We start from the raw sequence: 15,794 nt of genomic DNA on the forward strand, positions 1-15,794 counted from the left end.
GACTTTAAGATGGTTTCTTGTCTGCTTATCTGTGTTCAGGCTGAAGGGGTCAGCTGAGCGGGGAATCTGTGTCGTGGTTTCATTGCCTGGTGTGTCCAGCCCAGCTGCTCTGACTTCCTGAACACCAGGTGCGGGGTAAGGTCTGGGTAGATTCTGAGGACACAGGGGTGAGAAGCACAGCGGTGCCAGCCTTACCAGCTGTCTGTGAGAGACAGGATAGAACCCTGTGTGAGGAGGCTGGGGAGGGGACGGAGGGGAGGAAGGGAGATGGAGGTTGAGCAGGAAGAGGGCAGCCAGTGGGCTGGGGTGTTGGGCGAGGTATTTATGCAGCAGTGGGTACAAGAAAGGTGGCTCTGGAGGGAGTTGAATTCTGACAAGAAGGCCCTTCCCCACTCACTGGAGTGGGAGCGACAGAAAATTTATCCCAGACCAGCAGAGCTCAATTGTCGTAATCATGGGAAAGACACAGCTCAGATTCTCTCCAGGGTTCAAGCTTTCCTGGCGGCCAAAAGTTTGCAAAAGCTGGGCCAAAGCTGGGTCTGCAGCTTTTAAACTGTAGTGTGAGAGGCAATACTAGCAGATGAGTTAGAGAGATGACAGCTGCCCGCCTTGTCCATCATCGTGGCCTCCCCTGGACCTAGACCTTCTCTGGCAGCGCTGGGCTCGTGGGTTCTGGGGTGGCCTCCTGGTCACCTTTGATTCCTCCGTGCAGCACTGGGTGGGGGCGGGGGCTCACTGCCGAAGGAGGCACAACTCATTTCTCCAAACCACGTTTTGGGGGAGCACATTCCTTTTGCTAAGTGAGACACACTTACATTTATAAATATGAATCAGGTAATCTAGGAATTCCCGAGCCTAGAGCTAATGACCACCCATGTGTATGGAAATTGTGGAAATCTGTCGATGTACTGCTTTGTTTCAGATGAAAAGTGCAAGTAGCTCACAGTAAGTGCCTTAGGGCTGGTATCCTGGTGGAAATTTTAATTTTAGTGTTGAAAAATATCTAATAGCCTTTCTGGGAAAAGGTGGGGTTATAAATATATACATTAGCCAAGGGTGCTTGTAGGATGGGATTATGCATCAAAGAATAAGAAGAGAGGATTTCCCAGGCGGCCCTAGTGACAAAGAGACCACCTGCAGGAGGATTCTTGCAGGAGACGCAAGAGACTCGGTCCCGTCCCTGGGTCGGGAAGATCCCCTTGAGGAGGGAATGGCAACTCACTCCAGTATTCTTGACTGGAAAATTCCATTGACAGAGAAGACCGGCAGGCTACTATCCATGGGGGGTCACAAAAAGTTGGACAAGACTCAGGGAGCAGGAAGAAACCTTATCCTCTAGTTTGAGTCCTTGTTTAATTTCAGTTTCTTCTCCTGTAAAATCGGAATAACATCACTTACCTTGTGAAGATTCAATGAGATGAGGGGGTAAGGTGCGTGCCTGTGTCTAGGATGTAAGGGTGTGATGTGAGCAGGTGTTACAGGCAAGGGAACTGGACAAGAGCAGGGGCTCCCAGCCCTGGCTGCATTTCGGGGTCCACTGGGAGTGTGTGCAGCCTGCTCTGCCACTCACCTGTGCACATCTGGGGCAGAGCAGCTGGGCCCCCATCACCCCAAGGGACCTGTTGCAATGCATCCCCTGGCCCCTCCCCAGAGTAGACCCCTGCTTCCTTGGCTGGAGGTCTCCTTGGCTAGGCAACATCACCTGGCGGATTTGTGTCCTGGATTTGGAGGCTGAGAGTTGGTCTGTTGTCGTGGGCTGAGCCTCTTTCCACCTCTGCCTGGCCCTGAGGGGTTACCGAGCTCCTTCCAGGCCTCAGAACGGTGGCTGCACGCGAGAGAGGTCAGGTGGACTAGAGCAGCTGCACCCCATGAGGGCCTTTTCTTCAGGTGAAGCAAGTTTAGAGAATTGGGGGAGCTCCAGGAGACCCAAGGCCTGGGACTGTGGGAAGAATCACCTGGAAACAGATGCACTCACTGAAAGGTGGAGGGGGTTCCCTGGCGTGGACAGCACCTGCAGGACCCACCTGAGCCTCCAGCTTGTGGCGCAGATGCAGCCTTTGCCTCCATGTCCCTGCAGCTGAGAGTGCAGGTCAGGAAGGGGTGAGGTTTCCCAGGACCAGGGGTGCCCAGGGCACGAGAGGCAGTGTGGATCTCTGGCCAACCTGGAACCAACCTGCTGTCCTTCCCCTGGCCTCTCGGGACCAGGTCTCCAATCCCAACCTTTGTCCTCAGTGAGGTCAGAGGACCAGTGTCAAGGCTGAGGGACCTTCCAGATAAGTCAGTCCCTCCCTCAGCTCAAAGATGATGAAATGAACTCCAGCTAGTTGTTTGACCTGGCAGCACCTGGCTGGCAAGGGAAAGTGCCAGAGTCCAGGGCTCCCCTTGAATGTACTTTCTAGACTCTGTTCCTGCAAGTGGCATTGCAAAAATGGGTTTTATTTTAAAATATGTACAGTTCTATGAAAGGAATGCTGTCCTGCCTACACGGCCCCAGGCATGAACCAAATCTGACTCCTCTTCTAGTTTTGGGATTATAATCTTTGGTTTGGAACTTCTCCACTAGAGCTGCTCTCTGCTGGTCTGTCTGCAAGTCTGGTTTTCTTCGGTGGATGCCTCAGGAGGTAATGCATAACAGTGATCCCTGACACAAGCTCAGTTCAGTTCAGTCACTCAGTTGTTTCTGACTCTTTGCAACCCCATGGACTGTAGTACACCAGGCTTCCCTGTCCATCACCAATTCCTGGAACTTGCTCAAACTCATGTCCATCAAGTCAGTGATGCCATCCAGCCATCTCATCCTCTGTCATCCCCTTCTCCTTCTGCCTTCAGTCTTTCCCAGCATCAGGGTCTTTTCCAATGAGTCATTTCTTTGCATCAGGTGGCCAAAGTATTGGTGCTTAAACATCAGTTCTTCCAATGAATATTCAGGGTTGATTTCCTTTAGGATTGACTGGTTTGATCTCCTTGCAGTCCTCGGGACTCAAGAGTCTTCTCCAACACTGCAGTTCAAAAGCATCAATTCTTTGGTGCTCAGCTTTCTTTATGGTCCAACTCTCACATCCATACATGACTACTGGAAAAACCATAACTTTGACTATATAGACCTTTGTCAGCAAAGTAATGGCTGTGCTTTTTAATATGCTGTCTAGGTTTGTCATAGCTTTTCTTCCAAGGAGCAAGCATCTTAGCATGGTACCTTTTACACAGCCTGCCTCTTCCATCCTTATGAGTGGTCCGGAAGACCCCTGAGTGTGGAGCTCTGTCCCCAGCCATGTGATAGCCCAGGCTGGGTGTGGCCAGGGCAGACACAGGCCGGTGGCCCCAGGTTATCGCACCTTGTCTGGAGCCCCTGGTTCAGTTGCTGACACTGACAGGTGTCGGGTCCAGATGTGTGGCACCTCCTTTACCCTCCAGGACCCTGAGCCCTGTCAGTCCCCAGACTCTCGGCCTGGTGGCTACTGTATCTGGACTGCCCTCCCATGGGCTTTGATGGGGTGCCGCTATTCCATGAGTATGCATGGGGAGCAGCCTGACCTTGACACTCTAGTTTCCTGAGCCTTGAACTTGAGAGCAAGCAGATTTCTAAGGCCCCATGGGCACCATGGAGAGTGGCCTCTGGGCTGGTGGAGTTTCCTGGACCTCAAAGTAGACTGGCTTTGAGACCCAGTGATCTGTGTGATTTGCTTTGACTCACTGAACATAAATTATAAATTAGCATCTTTTTTGATCATCAGGTGTTTAATAAAGTGGCCTGAGGCCATACTAATACTGATCGCTCGTGGGAATGGGCTGTCATGGTCCAGAAGAAGGCACAGGAGATGTCCCAAAGGACTTTAAGATCCCACCTGCTTGCCCTACAAATGGTGTAGACCATCAGAGCTGCCCAGGCCCAAGATCGGGCTATTGTTAATTGCCAGAACCAACTATCCAAGAAGCTTGTGAAATTATCACCCAGTGACTTGATTACCAGCACTAAGCACACCTCTGTTATTGTACGTCTCACCTGCTAATTAATTCATTACTAAGTGGACCTTTCTTGAGTGTCCCCCTACACCTCCAGGCTCAGACTGGTAGCCAAGTACAAACTCTTTAGGAAGCTTCTTTCTGGGTGGTAGATTCTCCTAGTTAGTATCAACCAGCAGCCCTGATGAAACATTAAAACAGAAGGGATACAGCATAACCAAGGATACTCAGAAAATTAATGTTACAATTAACTTGCCTTATTATCTATTAAACCTTCTTGCTTAGAAATTTAAAATGGACTTCCCTGCATTTTTCACCTACCTCAGAATTTATTATGTTCCACTGGACTGATCTTTTCTTCTCCTAGGGCCAAGAACTAAGAACTTCTATCTCCCTTCCCACCTCTCAATTTCCACCTTCTGCTCCAAAAACCACACCCTTGAGAGGAGAGGTCTGTTCACCTCTGACAGGCCCTCAGAGAATCAAGGCAGGGAACCTGGGGCAGCTCAGGGGAGTAAGAGGCACCAGACCTGGAAACAGGCCTTGTTGGAAAAGATTCACAGCCAGGGCTCTTAGAGAAGTGGGAGGAAAAGATTCACAGCCAGGGCTCTTAGAGAAGTGGGAGGAACTAGAACCTTTGTCATTCAGTCACTAAGTCGTGTCTGACTCTTTGCGACCCCGTGGAGTGCAGGACGCCAGGCTTCTCTGTCCTTCGCTATCTCCTGAAGTTTGTTCAGACTCCTGTCCATTGAGTCAGTGATGCCATCCAACCATCTCATCCTCTGTTGCTCCCTTCTCCTCCTGCCTTCAGTCTTTCCCAGCATCAGGGTCTTTTCCAGTGAGTTGGCTCTTTGCACCAGGTGGCCAGAATATTGGAGCTTCACCTTTAGCCTCACCCCTTCCAATGAATACTCAGGGTTGATTTCCTTTAGGATTGACCGGTTTGATTTCCTTGCTGTCCAGAGGACTCTTAAGAATTTTCTCTAAACCACAGTTTGAAAGCATCAGTTCTTCAGTGGTCAGCCTTCTTTATGGTCCAGCTCTCACATCCATGCATGATTACTGGAAAAAATATTATTCTTGCCTTGCGAACCCCACAAACAGTATGAAATTAGAACCTGATCCAGCCCCAAATGGGACCAAGTTGGGTCAGAGATTGGAGCCGGCAGCAGCCAGCACCCGGAAATGTGGTTTGGATGTCAGGTCCACAGTCAAAGTTACCTCTGGCAGCCTCTGGGAGCTAGGGACGAGAGACACCTAGGGGAGCCTGCCAGGTGCCAGGGCTGGGGAAACAGCCTCTTGATGCCCAAAGAAGCCCTTGGCGCCAGTACACTGAGCTCACCAGATCAACATTAGATCCCAAACCCCTTCTTCTGCTTCCTGTAGCTGTAGTTCCTTCTGAGACCTGGATGTTGGTGCTGGCCGCCCTCTCACCAGGTGGCAGGTGAGTTGGCTCAGAGGATGCACGTGAATCCTAGAGGTCTGTAACCTGTGATTCACATGTTAGGTAGCATTGTGACAACACAATCAGCCTAGGACCTCTTCTGGTCTCCTGTGACTTTCCCTATGACCTGTAGCTGTTAGGATTATACACACCTGGCCAGTAGATCTCTTTCACTTTCCTCCCCAGCTATTCAGCACAGTGCCTAAATGCACCTATGAAGTAAGGGTAAGTGGTCATTGAACAAGTGAGTGGGCAAATGGATGAGTAACGGAGGGACCACTCAGGCCTCACAGTGGGCGGGATGGGCCAGCTTGGCTACCATGTAAAGGAGGATGGGAGAACAGTGGTCCTGCCACCAGCCTTCCAGGCCTGGAGCCACACCCTTGAATAACTTCAGGCATCCGTGGTGGGAGGGCAGGGTCTACTCCAGGGATCTGAATCCCTGCTCAAGGCCGGAGGCTCTGCCGGACACCTCCCTGGACCCTGGGCAACTTGGGGGTAGATTTTGGTCCCCTCCCTCTCCTGAAGATGGGCCCTGACCATTGTCCTTTCCTCTCCTCCTCCTTGGCATGCAGATTCTGGCCAACGTCTTCCTCTACCTGTGCGCCATCGTCGTGGGCATCATGTCCTACTACATGGCAGACCGCAAGCACCGCAAGGCCTTCCTGGAGGCCCGCCAGTCTCTGGAGGTGAAGATGAACCTGGAGGAGCAGAGTCAGCAGCAGGTCAGGCTCTCTGGGGAAGGCCGTGGGGCGGTACTGGCCTGGGACCCCAGTTTGGGGCCTGTCGGAAGGGAGTGAGCCCAGTTACTTCTGGGTCTCCGGGGCTCAGTGGGGCTTGGAGTTTGAATTCTCTTTTACTAGAGTTGTTGCTGCTCAGTTGCTCAGTCATGTCCAACTCTTTGCGACCCGATGGACTGCAGCACACCAGGCTTTCCTGTCTTTCACTGTCTCCTGGAGTTTGCTCAAACTCATGTCCACTGAGTCGGTGATACGATCCAACCATCTCAGCCTCTGTCACCCCCTTCTCCTCCTGCCTTCAGTCTTTCCCACCATCAGGGTCTTTTCCAGTGAGTTGGCTTTTCGCATCAGGTGGCCAAAGTACTGGAGCTTCGGCATCAGTCCTTCCGATGAATACTGAGGATTGATTTCCTTAGAGTTGACTGGTTGGATCTCCTTCAGTCCACAGGACTCTGAAGAGTCTTCTCCAGCACCACCGTTTCTTTGGAGGCATCACTCTTATCCCTCTGTCACTCCCTCTTGTGCAGATTCATGCTCCCCACCTACTGTGTGCTCAGGGCTCCCTGCAGTGGGGTTGGGGTGGAAGACACATTCCCTGGCCTCAGGGTCCTTTTGGGTGAAGTCTGTCATCCCCTCATCCCTCCTCCCATGAGCACTGTTTCCTTTGCACTCAGGGCAAGCTCCCCACTGCCTTCTCCTGCTACGTCATTTGTGAACACGGTAAAAGCAGCCCAGCCCCTGGGGCCCCACTGTTTACATTTTCCATTGAGAGAAGTGCCTGCTGTGCCCACGCTGTTTACTGGCTTCACTCCAGCCTCATCCACCGCAGAAGCTCCCTGCTCTCATGTGACTCAGTCTTTTTTTTTTTTTTTCCTGTTAATCTGTCTTGTGTAAACTTTATTATAACTTCAGTCACAAGGACTCGAGAGGGATAGACGGAGAAATTCTCCCTTCCCCAACACATATAATACACAAATACATAACATTCTTGCACATTGCATGTCTTTAATATAGTTTAAATAGGTTTGGGGAAAGAATGGGCTTCCCTGGTAGCTCAACAATGAAGAATCTGCCTACAGTGCAGGAGCCACAGGAGATGCAGGTTAGAGCCCTGTGTCAGGAAGATTCCCTGGAGGAGGGCGTGGCAATCCACTCCAGTATTCTTGCCAAGGAAAGGAAGATAAACTCACCAGTTAAATCTACCATGTGGATATAGAATTTTGGTTGAAACTTTCCACAACTTCTGCAAAGAAGGAGAGGCCCTGGGACTTCCCTGGTGATCCGGTAGCTAACACTTTGTACTCCCAATACATGGGGCCTGGGTTCAGTCCCTGGTCAGGGAACTAGATCCCACAACTGAGAGTTCATGTGCTGCATAAAAGATTCCACATGGCAACGAAGATTGAAGATCCTGCATGCTGCAACTTAGGCTGATGCAACTTCAGTTTAGTTCAGTTCAGTCGCTCAGTCGTGTCCGACTCTTTGCGACCCCATGAATCGCAGCTTAATTAATTTTTTTGAAAAAGGACAGCCCTTGACTTGGGGAAAGTAGTACCTTAATCTTCATGAAGCTTCAATGTGCAGCTGTCCTTACCGCCACCATTGACATATCCTGACAGACCCCACACCCCCAGCAATCCAGATGTTTGACAAAGATCCGTGGGATTTATGGCAGTAATTCCCATATCAATGTACCAGTCTTTTAAATAGTTTTTGGTCTGCATTCGTCTCAGATGCTTTTTGAAGGTCTTCAGAAATTTCATCCACCAGTTTCCTGTTCTCCATAGGTTGACTTCCCCTGAATAAACGAACTCAGTAGGTTGAAAATATGTGCCTCTCTGCTCTGGGAACCATGTCATTTTCTGTTCAGGTGGTGCTGTTTGCTCTGGGCTCAGCAGGTTCACCGAAATTGCTGTTTTCATGGACCCTGCCACCCAGGTGGGCAGGGCAGTAGTTTCGGGGGGTTCCATTGGTGAACCTCACATTCTCCAGACAGTGCTGTTTGAAAGCACACACTGACTCATTTAGCTGATGTGTCCTGGCTTCCTCTGTCCTGGGGTGTTCCTTCTCTCTCTGTTTACCAGTGAGATCTAGAAGCGTCTGAGCTGAGCCTTGGACTCATCTCTTTCAGAAGACAGGCTTTAGAAGGGGAACCATCCTGACTTCCATGGTGACAAGGGGCCACCACACCTGTCTCCTTCTCCTCCGCCCTGTTTCCTGTCATTACCGAGGAGCTGCTGCGGCTGTAACTTAAAGAATCCTGCTTTACTGGCTTTACTGAGCCCCTTCAAAGGCATTCTTTAATTTCTGCCTTCTATACTGTCTTGGTTCTTGTTTGCATTTGATCTCTCATATTGTGGAGGCATCCCTCTGTGTTCTCTACATTAAAAAAAAAATGTGTGTGTCACCACTCAGCTAGACTGGAGGGTTCTTTTTTATATAGTCTGTGCAGTTTTGAGCATACTCATCTGTGTTGATCTTGTCAGTCTCAGAGTGTACAATCCAGGACATCTTCAATCACGTTCCACGGTGCTTGGTGGGGGCCTTCTGGGGTGGTGAGAAAGGCCCTGTGTCTCACCCTGGGTCTGTTATTCCATGTGTGGATGATTTGGACAAGTTATCCACCCTGGAGAGCCTCACTTTCCTCATCTTCAAAGTGGGAGTATTGCTACTCCAAAGTGGAGATGTTGATGAGCATCATCTTGCTGAGGGTTCCCTGAGGGTCAAATGAGAAACACAGACAGAAGTGCTTTGTAACTTGGGAAGCTGGGAGCGGTGACGGTCAGGCCACTAGGCCTGCTTTCTCATGCCCGGGCCGTATGCTCACTCCTGGCAGGGTCAGTGCAGGGAGCCTGGGGCCTGGCAGAGAGAACCACCCCTGTGTGCTCCAGGCCTCCTGGACACTATGGAGTAGCCAGAGGGTATCTGGCTGTCTGCCCAGGCTGCGTGGTAGCAGCAGGGCAGACACTGGCCCTGGAATGGGAGTCCAGGGAGGTGAAGGGAGAGGAGGGACAGACCCCCAGGCCTTGCTGGGGTGCAGCAGGTGCCTGTAAATGTCCATCAAGTGGACTTGAGCCTGAGTGTGCCCTTGGGCTAGTTCTTTCCGTCTTTGGACCTCAGTTTCCCTATATGTGAAGTGTAGATGATAACACATTTGCGGATAAAATGGGATAATCTGTGTCAATCCCTTTGAGGATGAGAAAAGCACTGGAGTTCTGCCACCTGTGAGTTAACATTTGCTCGTGTTTTTCTTTAGGACTTTTGTGACTATGTACATGAGATCTGCTTTCCATTTTAACTTTATTTCTCTGTCCTTGACAGGTTTGGGTATCATGGTTATGCCAACTTATTTACTGGAGAAATGTTCTCTCTCTTAGGTTACTCTTTTAATGTTTAGAAGAATTCACTTGTGAAGCCCTATTGGTCTGGAATTTTTCTTTATGAGTAGATTGGTCGGTCTAAAAAGTAAGGATGTACATTTCCTTTTGTGTGGGTTTTGGAAAGTTTTTGTTTTTTCAAGAACTTATCCATTTCATCTAAGTTTTCAAATTGTTGCTCTACGTGTGTTATATTTTATCTCTATGTGTCATTGTCTATGGGATTTGTGTTTCTTTTTTCATTACTGATATTGGTAATTTGTGCTTTCTATTTTTAAATTTTTTCTTAATCTGTTTTACTAAAGTTAATTCACGTTTTAGCCTTTTCAATGAAACACCTTTTTGGGTTTTTGTACATTTCTATAATTCATTAACTTATACTTCTAACTTTGTCATTTTCTTCTATTTTCTTTGGGATTAATTTTGGTGTTATTTTTTATCTTCTTGAAATGGAACTTAAAAAGCTAATTTTTTCAGCATTTCTTTTCTAAAACATGTACTTTTGCTGTAGATTTCCCTCATTACGTTGCTTTAGCTTTATTCCACAAGTTTCAATATGTCATATTTCTGTTGTCAATTAGTTCAGTTTTCTAAATTCTAAAATTCATATTTTCTAAATCCATTGAGGTGCTTTTGATCCATGAACTGTTTCAGTCAGTTCAGTCGCTCAGTCGTGTCCGACTCTTTGCGACCCCATGAATGCAGCACGCCAGGCCTCCCTGTCCATCACCAACTCTCGGAGTCCACCCAAACCCGTGTGCATCAAGTCAGTGATGCCATCCAACCATCTCATCCTCTGTTGTCCCCTTCTCCTCCTGCCCCCAATCCCTCCCAGCATCAGAGTCTTTTCCAATGAGTTAACTCTTCGCATGAGGTGGCCAAAGTATTGGAGTTTCAGCTTTAGCATCAGTCTTTCCAAAGGACACCCAGGACTGATCTCCTTTAGAATGGACTGGTTGGATCTCCTTGCAGTCCAAGGGACTCTCAAGAGTCTTCTCCAACACCACAATTCAGAAGCATCTATTCTTTGTCACTCAGCTTTCTTCACAGTCCAACTCTCACATCCATACATGACCACTGGAAAAACCATAGCCTTGACTAGATGGAGCTTTGTTGGCAAAGTAATGTCTCTGCTTTTGAATATGGTGTCTAGGTTGGTCATAACTTTCCTTCCAAGGAGTAAGCGTCTTTTAATTTCATGGCTGCAGTCACCATCTGCAGTGATTTTGGAGCCCAGAAAAATAAAGTCTGCCACTGTTTCCACTGTTTCCCCATCTATTTGCCATGAAGTGATGGGACTGGATGCCATGATCTTAGTTTTCTGAATGTTGAGCTTTAAGCCATTAGGAGTACATTAATTAATTTCCAAATATCTGGGGACTGTTTAAAAGTTATCTTTTTTTTTTTTTTTGCCACACCATGTGGCCTGAGGGATATAATTCCCCAACCAGGGACCAAACTGATGCCCCCTGCATTGGGAGTACAGAGTCTTAACCATTGCACCCCCAGGGAAGTTCCTAAAAGTTATCATTTTATTGTTGATTTTTAGGTTAATTTGACTGTGGTCAACGAACATGCTCTGTATGACTTTGGCCACCTGATGCAAAGAGCTGACTCATTTGAAAAGACCCTGAAGCTGGAAAAGATTGAGGGCAGGAAGAGAAGGGGGACGACAGAGGATGAGATGGTTGGATGGCATCACTGACTCAATGGATATGGGTTTGGGTAGACTCCTGCAGTTGGTGATGGACAGGGAGGCCTGACGTGCTGTGGTTCATGAGGTCGCAAAGAGTCAGACACGACTGAGCGACTGAACTGAACTGTATGATTTTAGCCCTGTGAAATTTGTTGGAACTTGATTTTTGACCTAGCATGTGTATGTATCAAAATGCCTTTCAAAAATGAAATAAGATCGATAAATGTCAGTTATGACTCATTTGCATCTACCCCAAAGTATTTTTACCTCTTTGGTCACAATGTAAAGATTCACAACACTTAATTCCCCCTCCCCCATATTTTCTAGCCATTGTAATGTATATTATTATTTATTTATTTCAGGTTTTTAAAAAATTGGGATGTGGTGGATTTACAGTATTTTCTTAGTTTCAGGTGTACCACATAGTGATTCGATTATAATGTATTTTAATTCAACATATATTTAAACCCCACAAAACAGTCTTACCCAATTATCATTGTTTTACAGCTAATAGTCATTACCTATGTTTGCCCATATTTTACCCTCGATTATACTCCACTTCTTCATTGCTGTGCTTCCACCTTCTTGAGGAATTCCTTGTAGTACTGCTTTTCAGGTAGGTGTGTTGGCACTAAATTCTCCCCCATTTTTAATTGCTAGAAGAGTTTATTTTTATTTCAATTTTGAAAGCCACTTTTTAATCAGATAAAGAATTTTAAGTTGCCAGATTCTTACTTTCTTCCCTTTGAAGGAGTCTTTCCCTTGTCCTTGGGCTTCCATTGTAACGCCAGCTGTAAGACACACTGTTGCTCCTGTTATTATTTATTTATTGAAGGGTTATTTTCAGTTGCTCAGTCATGGTGTACTCTTTGCAACCCCATGGACTGCAACACGCCAGGCTTCTCTGTCCTTCACTTCTCCTGGAGTTTGCTCAAATTCATGTCCATTGAGTTGGTGATGCCATCTAATCATTTCATCCTCTGTCGCTCCCTTCTCCTCCTTTCTTCAGTCTTTCACAGCATCGGGGTCTTTTCCAGACCAGAGGGCCCAGGTTCAATCCCTGGTTGGGGAACTAAATCCCACAAGCTGTGGTGTGTCCAAAAAGAAAGATTGTGGCAACCCTGCACCAAGCAAGTCTGCCAGCACCATTTTTTCCCCCCAACAGCATTTGCTCATTTCATGTGTCTGGGTCACATTTTGGTAACTCTCACAATATTTCAAACTTTTTCATTAATTTTAGATTTGCTGTGGTGATCTGTGATTGGGGGTTTTTGCTTTCACTGTTGTATTTATTTGGGGGGCACCATGAACTGCACCCATCTGATACAGCAAATTTAATAAATAATATTTATTCTGACTGTTCCACTGACTGGCTGTTCCCCTATCTCTCTCCCCCTTCTTGGACCTTCCTATTTTCTGAGACTCAACAATATTGAAACTAGGCCAGTCAGTGCCCCTACAGTGGCCTCTGAGTTTTCAAGTGAAAGGAAAATTCACATGATTCTCACTTTAAATCAAAAGCTAGAAATGATTAAGCATAGTGAGGAAGGCGGAGAAGGCAATGGCACCCCACTCCAGTACTCTTTCCTGGAAGATCCCATGGATGGAGGAGCCTGGTGGGCTGCAGTCCATGGGGTCGCTAAGAGTCGGACACGACTGAGCGACTTCACTTTCACTTTTCACTTTCATGCATTGGAGAAGGAAATGGCAACCCACTCCAGTGTTCTTGCCTGGAGAATCCCAGGGATGGAGGAGCCTGGTGGGCTGCCGTCTATGGGGTCTCACAGAGTTGGACACGACTAAAGTGACTTAGCAGCAGCAGCAGTGAGGAAGGCATGTCAGAAGCCAAGACAGGCCAGAAACTAGGCCTCCTGCACTAGTTAGCCAAGTTGTGAATGCAAAGGAAAAGTTCCTGAGAAAGCAGAACAGCCTTATGGCTGATACGGAGAATTTTGGTGATACGGATAGAAGATGAAACCAGCCACAACCTTCCCTGAAGCCAAAGCCTAATCCAGAGCAAGGCCCTCACTCTCAACAGTTCTGTGAAGGCTGAGAGAGATGAGGAAGCTGCAGAAGAAAAGTGTGAAGCCAGCAGAGGTTGGTTTCTGAGGTCTAAGGAAGAGGCCATCTCCATAACATAAAAATGGAAGGTGAAGCAGCAACTTCAGCAAGTTGCCGTAAGTTCTAGCTGAGATCATTAATGAAGGTGGCTACACTAAACTATAGGTTTCCAATGTAGGTGAAGTAGCCTTCTATTAGAAGATGTCATCTAGGACTTTCATAGCTAGACAGGAGAAGTCAATGCCTGACTCCAAGCATCAAAGAATGAGCTGCCTCTCTTGATAGGGGCTAATGCAGTTGGTGACTTGGGAGTTGAAACCAATGCTTATTTACCATTCTGAACATCCGAGGACCCTTAAGAATTATGCTACATCGCCTCTCCTTGTGCTTTATAAATGGAACAACAAAGCCTGGATGGCAGCAAGTCTGTTTACAGCATATTTTTACTGAATATTTGAAGCCCACCATCTAGACCTAATGCTTAGAAAAAAGATGCCTTTAAAAATATTACTGCTCGTTAACAATGCAGCTGGTCACCCAAGAGCTCTGATGAAGAAGGACAAGATTATGCTTTTTTCATACCTGCCCACATAACATCCATTCTTCTGCCCATGGATTAAGTAATAATTTCAACTTACAGGTCTCGTTATTTAAGAAATGTATTTTGTAAGGCTATAGCTGCCGTAGGGAGTGATCCCTCTGATAGATCTGGGCAAAGTAAATTGAAAACTTTCTGGAAAGGATTCCCTAGTTTAGATGCCATTATGAACATTTGTGATTCATGGGAAGAAGTCAAGATATCAACATTAACAGAAGCTGATTCTAACCTTCATGAATGACTGAGGGGTTCAAGACTTCAGTGAAGGAAATAATGCAGACATGGTAGAAATAGCAAGAGAGACAGAATTAGAACTGGAGGCTGAAGATGTGACTGATTACTGATGACACCAATGGATGAAGTATGGCTTCTTATGGATGAGCAAAGAAGGTGGTTTCTTGATAGATTCTACTCCTGGTGAAGATGCTGTGAAGATTGTTGAAATGACATCAAAGACTTTAGTAATAGGATATTACATAAATTTAGTTGATAAAACAGAAGCCCAGTTTGAGAGGATTGACTCCAGTTCTGAAAGTTTTACATGCTATGGAAAAACCATTTATGAAAGAGTCAACTGATGCTGCAGACTTCATTGTCTTATTTTAAGAAATTGCCTCAGTCACCCCAACCTTCAGCAGCTACCACCCTGATCAGTTAGCAGCCATCAGCATCAAGGTAAGGCCCTCACCAGCAAAAAGATCATGACTTGTTGAAGAGTCAGGTGACAGTTAAAAATTTTTAGCAATGAAGTATTTTTTTTGATATGCTGTTGTACACTTAATAGACTTCAGTATAGTGTGAACATAACTTTTATATGCACTGAGAAACCAAAAAATCCATGTACTCACTTTATGGCAATATTCATGTGATTGCAGTGTTCTAGAACTGAACCCACAATATCTCTGAGGTGTGCCTGTATAGACTTTTCACACACAGATGGTATGTTCACTCTTCTGCACTCTCTATTCACCCAGTCCCTTAGAGAGGGTTCCAAGTCCATATTGCATTGCCTCATGCTTTTTGTGACTGTGTTGAATTCCATTGTGTGGAGGTAACATCATTTATTTAAAAGGGCTCCTGTAAGTAGACATTTAGGTTATTTCCAGTTCTATGCTACTGCAAACATTACTATAATAGATATATTTATAGGGATACCATATTATATATGTATAAATATATCTGAAAGCTAAAAACCTAGAAGTGGAATTGCTTGATCAGTGCATTTAAAAATTATATGTGTATACATATATGTGTGAACATGTATATATATGTATATATATGTATATTTACTGTAATATACATAAGGTAGAATTTACCATCTTAAACATTTTGAAGTTTATAGTTCAGTGACATTAAGTACATTCTCAATGTTGTACAGCCATCACCACTCTTCGCCTCTAGAGCTTTTTCATTATTCCACACAGAAGTTCTATACCCATTAAATGTTAAATTTTCATCCTCCCCTTCCCTGGCCCCTGGAAATCACTATTCTACTTTCTGTCTTTATGAAATTGACTGTTCTAGGTACCTCATATACATTATTGTTTTTATTTAGTCACTAAGTCATGTCTGACTCTTTTGTGACACCATGGACTGCAACCCACCAGGCTCCTCTGTCCATGGGATTTCCCAGGCAAGAGTCCTGGAATGAGTTACCATTTCCTTCTCCAGGGGAATCTTCCCAACCCAGGGATTGAACCCACATCTTCTGCATTGCAGTTGGCTTCTTTACCACTGAGCCACTGTGAAGCCCCCTCATATAAGTAGAATCCTACAATATTTGTCCTTTGGTAACTAGTTTATTTCACTTCGAATAATGTCTTCAGGGTTCATCTGTGTTGTAGCATGTATCAGAATTTCATTCCTTTTTAAGGTTGAATAATATTCCAGTATATATATATAACACACTTTTTTT

General features: G+C 46.2%; 1 protein-coding gene across 5 annotated transcripts in view; it reads left to right on the forward strand.

Annotated features, from left to right (window-relative positions):
* The window catches only part of ADCY3 (adenylate cyclase 3), an 83,681-nt gene that overhangs the window by 32,713 nt on the left and 35,174 nt on the right, over positions 1–15,794 (forward strand). For 3 of the 5 annotated variants that reach the window (XM_005213019.5, XM_059891350.1, NM_001206084.1), the window contains one exon: positions 5,983–6,132. The exons of 1 other annotated variant lie outside the window; for it this stretch is intronic. In XM_005213019.5, the coding sequence (XP_005213076.1) occupies positions 5,983–6,132 (150 nt within the window). Of the gene's footprint in view, positions 1–5,534; positions 5,633–5,982; positions 6,133–15,794 lie in introns of those variants that run through there. One more of the 5 variants, XM_059891352.1, reaches the window with a different exon arrangement.

This window comes from Bos taurus, chromosome 11 (genome assembly GCF_002263795.3).
Source record: "Bos taurus isolate L1 Dominette 01449 registration number 42190680 breed Hereford chromosome 11, ARS-UCD2.0, whole genome shotgun sequence".
NCBI classification, from domain to species: Eukaryota; Metazoa; Chordata; class Mammalia; order Artiodactyla; family Bovidae; genus Bos; species Bos taurus.